Source organism: Camelina sativa, chromosome 3 (assembly GCF_000633955.1).
Source record: "Camelina sativa cultivar DH55 chromosome 3, Cs, whole genome shotgun sequence".
Classification (NCBI taxonomy): domain Eukaryota; kingdom Viridiplantae; phylum Streptophyta; class Magnoliopsida; order Brassicales; family Brassicaceae; genus Camelina; species Camelina sativa.
In genome coordinates this window covers 1,637,184-1,642,497 of record NC_025687.1, presented here as the reverse complement: position 1 = coordinate 1,642,497, position 5,314 = coordinate 1,637,184, and the positions used below count along the sequence as shown (strand labels likewise).

At 33.6% G+C, this 5,314-nt stretch overlaps 1 protein-coding gene and 1 long non-coding RNA gene across 5 annotated transcripts in view; both read left to right on the top strand.

The window, feature by feature from the left end:
- Window positions 862–2,968, top strand: LOC104762032. 3 transcript variants are annotated; one of them, XR_763356.2, is made up of 5 exons: window positions 862–1,143; window positions 1,239–1,285; window positions 1,380–1,438; window positions 1,798–2,234; window positions 2,465–2,968. It is a non-coding gene; the product is annotated as an uncharacterized LOC104762032 (long non-coding RNA). The 3 variants fall into 3 exon arrangements; XR_763354.2 differs by having other exon boundaries at window positions 1,380–2,234; XR_763355.2 differs by having other exon boundaries at window positions 1,239–1,298; window positions 1,380–2,234.
- Window positions 3,518–5,314, top strand: part of LOC104762016 (RING-H2 finger protein ATL1-like) — a 2,625-nt gene continuing 828 nt past the window's right edge. Inside the window, exons 1-2 of one of the 2 annotated variants that reach the window (XM_010485225.2) lie at window positions 3,518–3,598; window positions 3,691–5,124. In XM_010485225.2, coding sequence (XP_010483527.1) covers window positions 4,724–5,124 — 401 coding nt within the window. In that variant the 5' untranslated portion in view covers window positions 3,518–3,598; window positions 3,691–4,723. Of the gene's footprint in view, window positions 3,599–3,690; window positions 5,201–5,314 lie in introns of both variants that reach the window. The other variant, XM_019243270.1, reaches the window with a different exon arrangement.

The window sequence follows — 5,314 nt, the reverse complement described above, 5'->3', positions numbered from 1 at the left end:
TCAAGTCAAAGTCAATTGTTGTTAGTAGTGTTACAGTCAAACAAATTCAATTTTCGAAGATTTATCTCGCAACCAAACTTTACAAGCAATTAATTTATTATTGGATGCCTAGACTTTTTTTATTGTCTCATCATTTTTGGATTGTAAAATTTTATGGGTTTTCATTACTCCTTCCCCAAATTGAACCAAACGATTTCACAGCTGTTTGTCATGTGAAAAACTACAGAGTCCTTTCACAAAATTCCTAAATGCATTGATTTTTTTTTTTAATTTAGTATTACTGTTTTAAGAAAGTTTATATCTAAGTATGAAATATTCTTCTGCTGCTCTGCTCTGGTATTGTATTTGTTTTTTTTTTTGTAAGTTTGTAACCATGGATCTGAATCTAATTTTGTCGATTTGTGTGATTTCTCCCACTATATGTAATTTACTGATATACATCGGGAGCCAACTTACAAAAATGTCTTGATTACTGTTTGGTTAATTCTATTAATAAACAATATTTAATAAAAAATTAAAACAACAATAAAATAATTTACACTTAGGTTTGTCTCCGTCGTGGGCACGTTTTCAGTTTATAATGTTAGCAACAAAAAGATTGAGAACTCAATGATAAATTTATAGTATATCTTGCAAAGTACCTATGTCCATGCAAGAGTCGATTATACATACTCACAAAAACGACAATCAAATACACAACTACGTACGTAACTTAAAAAACGATTTTACTTTTTAGTTCAAAAATTATTGAAACAGAACCGTGAGGGTATACAATTGTATTTTAGTAATATTCTATCTTTCTATCTATCTATATATACATTTTTGCAGCAGTTTATGAAAAAAATCCTGGAGTTGGAAGTTATTTACAAACCATGTCACTGGATCAATTACAAACGGGTCGGTAAAAAACGAGGATCCGCGTGTTTTTCTGGATCCTTTATAATTTGTATTCGGATGGCTCTTTAAAATTGATCACTAATTGAGAAACGAAACCCTTTTCCAAATAATTATAAACCTAGATGTTGTTGCACGACTCACAATTCTATGGATCAAGCCGAGGATGGCGGCAGTGAAGAATTTCTTTCTCGTGTTTTTATTGGATTAAGATCAACTCAAGTGATGAAACCAATCGCCACCCTAAAGGTAAATTTGATACATCTACTAGGTTTTTTTTTTGTTTTCTTTGATTCTAAACCATCGATATGATTATGGGTTTGTTTTTTGTTTCTCAACTGCAGCTGTTTGATCCGGTGGCTGGTAGGATATTACGGTGTTTGTAGCTCTGGTATGGCTTTGCGGTTCGTATGGTTCTGACATTTGAAATTATTTAATTTCTTATTAGAATCTGTGACTAACTTTATCGTTTTTTATTGGTGCAGTTGGCTTGGACAGAAGAAGAACCACGAGACGGCTTTCATTTCTTAATTGAATCTCCCTGGTAAACTCATCTTAAATCCTTGAACTAATAATCCTTTTGTTATCAATTTTCTAGATTTGATGTAAATACTGATTTTTTTAGATGTTGAATGTATATTTTCTGTTTATGTTCTACGACAATCCGTTAATTTCAGAATTGTCTATTTCTGCTTATGTTCTAGGACTTAACGGACAGGTTCAATTATCGATCTCTTAACCATAACACACTTCATTAGTTAATTTTGATAGACAGTGACAGCACATAATAACACCTGAACCACAGACGTATATTGGTGGTATTCTTATGTTACTAACGAATAATGTTGTCTAAAGTTACTATTCTTTCTACACAATGTTATTAATGCTTCTTGTGTTCCATAGAATATTGGTGGTGTATCATTTGTACCATGATCGCAAGACTGCTTAAAAGCAGAGGATGGAGAAGATATTGGTGATGTATTTTTGATTTAGCTCGGTTTCTGGACCATTTTTCTCTATTGTTAAACCGGCAAACTTTATATGAAAGTGATTTCTTTAGAGACTTGCACAGCCACAAACTTATTCTTCATTGTTGTATGTTTTGTTTGCTGTATAGTGTAGTTTAACAAGGATTATGATGAGTAGCCATTGTTTTGTTTATCTGTTCTTTTGTTAATGGCAAATTCAGAGGATGATTAGGCTTGGAAGCATGACAGATACGGAACATGTTTCCACTTCTCCAACCACACCATTTAGCTGCTGAAGAATTTGTTCTCAAACCAACCATTTAGCTGATAAAGCATTTGTTAAATCCTCAAGTTCAGAGTCTTCTTGAAAAGGTAACCAACCAAATTCTTAAACTACCAAAAAGAAAATTAAAAAAAAGAATAAGAATGTTCATATATTTGAAAACTAAAGGCTGAAGAATTGATTAACTGAAGTCTGAACTTTGTTCTTGCCCCGATTTGTAACGGAGTGAGCCCACATCATTTTTTCCATTTAGCTTATGCATTAGAGAACTCAAGGTTATGTATGGGCTTTGTTGCTAATAGATGTTTTCCCTTATCAGTTGGCCACAACACACCCAACAGTAGGATTTTTTCTAGAGAAAGAAAAAGAGGATACAAGAAAAGCTTGAACGGTCTCACGTGACGGTTGCCCACAAGAAAAGTCAGGGCGTAGCAGCTATAGCCAGCTATGGCTAGAACTTGAACATAGAGGTAGCCATATAGCTTATTGATATCATGGACAACAACAAGATGGCTGCTCTAACTGCCCGTGTAGGATCTGTGGACGGGAGACCATAGTCTCCAAGAACGAGTGGCGACATGTTTACCTTGTGGACGGCAGAAGGTGTTACTGCCAAAGAGGCCAACAAATTACATCTTCATTACTTAGAAGGAAACACGAGTTTCTTGGTGATAGATACTCCAGTCTCAATATCATGTCCTTTGGAGTTTACTCCTAATTTTCTCATCCCCATTTGTTCATATACCAGTAGGATAAAGCAATATTGTCCTATTCAGCTTCGTTAATTATGTTTTTCTATCCTACCGTGGAAACCCAATGAATAAAAAATCTATAACCTTCAGTGCAATATTGACTTGATTTAGGCTTTGATTTGACAAACAAACACACACCCAAAAATACTAAATTTCCATTAATTTATATTTTTACATATATTGACTTTAGATTATATTGTTCTTTTTGTTAACCCAATCAATAATATTATAAGATTATACATGTTAAATTAAGTTGATTCATTTGTAATTAAGTAAAAAAAATATTTCACAGTATATCGGAGGCTAACTTAAATTTACTTGCACAACCTAATCACTGAAAATTTTATACCTTATTGCAAATGATTCATTACAAAATATTTATTTATATATGTGTTTTCTATCATATAATTTGTTCTAAAATTAATAACCCAATAAATAATTATAACTATATAATCTAAACTTTACTAAATAACCATAAATTAATAAATAAATACAATATAAATTTTAAATTTAAAAATTATAAAATATAGTCTTGTGATGTATCGCGGGATAAAATATAGTATTTTTTTTAATTTGTTAAAGATAAGGAACTAGTGATAAGAAAAAACTCAAATATAACACGAAACTGTATTTCTCACCGAACCTATTCTGTTCTGTTCTGTCGTGAGCCAAACTCGTCGCCAACAATCAAACACGTTAGAGTATGGAAACAGTGTCCTTCTTTATCTTATTTTATTCTGTCTGCCATTGTCGTTTTAATTTTTTTTTTTTTAAATCTTCTCATTTCTTACAGATCTAAAAGATTACAAAGATCAAGATGAAAACCAAAACCAAAACTCTGGATTCATTCCTGCGGTGGATTTGACCTTTCTGCTCATTCCTTCTTTATTTATTTCTCGACGGGATTAGACACAGAAAGATAAGTCTTACTAACCTTGTGTCTTTTTTTGTAACACGTTTCGAACCATAAACTTATTAGATCTTCAATATCTATTACATTATCCAAATATAACCATGAAATTTGAGCAAACTACTTGCAGATAATCTCAATAATATATCTTATTACATCGCAACGCAGCTTTGAACCCAAATAAAAAACTACAAGAAATTAGACTGTCCTAAGAAGATCAACTTAATTAGATTAGCAACCGACAAGTGTGGTTAGCTGGAGTTCACAGATTCTAATAATTGAAAAGGACCATTATATATTAGCGAATCCAAGTTTATCATCATTATATATGAATTAAATATAAATGTAATCTACATGGACAAACAATACTTTCACTATCAGAAGAAGATCCAACTCAAATATAATTAAACGTCAATTAATTTAGTCCACTTGTTCTATAAGCAAGTTTTTTTTTTCGTTCCCCTTATTGTTTTCCTCACTAAATAGTACATAAAACTGTTTACAAAATAACTCTTACAGCCAACGAGTCTCATAGATCGAGAAAATAAAAATCAATAGTATAAGATTCAGAAAAGATGATGACTTAAATGTTGACAAAACAAGAAAGACGATAACCTAAATTAATAAATGAATCATATAAGAGCCTCTGAAATCTCACCAACTCTTTCTGTATCTCTCTCTCTCCCTCTCTTCCATGTCATTACTTACTTCATCTCTGTTTTTCTCCTCTACCTCTACCTCTTCTACTATTCTGGTCTTTCTCTTACACACGCAAATAAGCATATATACACACAATCACTTCAAATTCTTGATTACATGATTACATGATTTCTCGGTTTCTTTTTTCTTTTTTGCCTTTTCTGCTGAACCCTAGAGAGTAGTTTTCTGTATTTTTCATTTTGAGTTTTGTAGTCTAATGGATCTAACAGACCGTCGTAACCCTTTTAATAATTTTGTCTTTCCGCCGCCGCCGCCGCCACCGCCATCAACGACTTTCACAAGCCCTATTTTCCCACAAACAAGTTCCACCGGCACGAACTTCCCCATTCTCGCAATCGCAGTGATCGGAATCTTAGCCACTGCGTTCTTGCTTGTGAGTTACTACATCTTCGTGATCAAATGCTGTCTTAACTGGCACCAAATAGACATCTTCCGCCGCCGCAGACGAAGCAGTGACCAAAACCCTCTAATGATAAACTCTCCTCATGAGGTCAACAAAGGACTCGACGAATCCGCCATTAGGGCAATCCCAATCTTTAAGTTCAAGAAGAGAAACGTTGTTGCAGGAGAAGAAGATCAGGATAAGAGCTCTCAAGAATGCTCTGTTTGCTTAAACGAGTTTCAAGAAGACGAGAAGCTTCGGATTATTCCAAACTGCTGCCACGTGTTTCACATCGACTGTATCGATATTTGGCTTCAGGGGAATGCGAATTGTCCCTTGTGTAGAACCAGCGTTTCTTGCGATGCAAGTTTCCCTCTTGACCTAATCTCTGCACCGAGTTCTTCC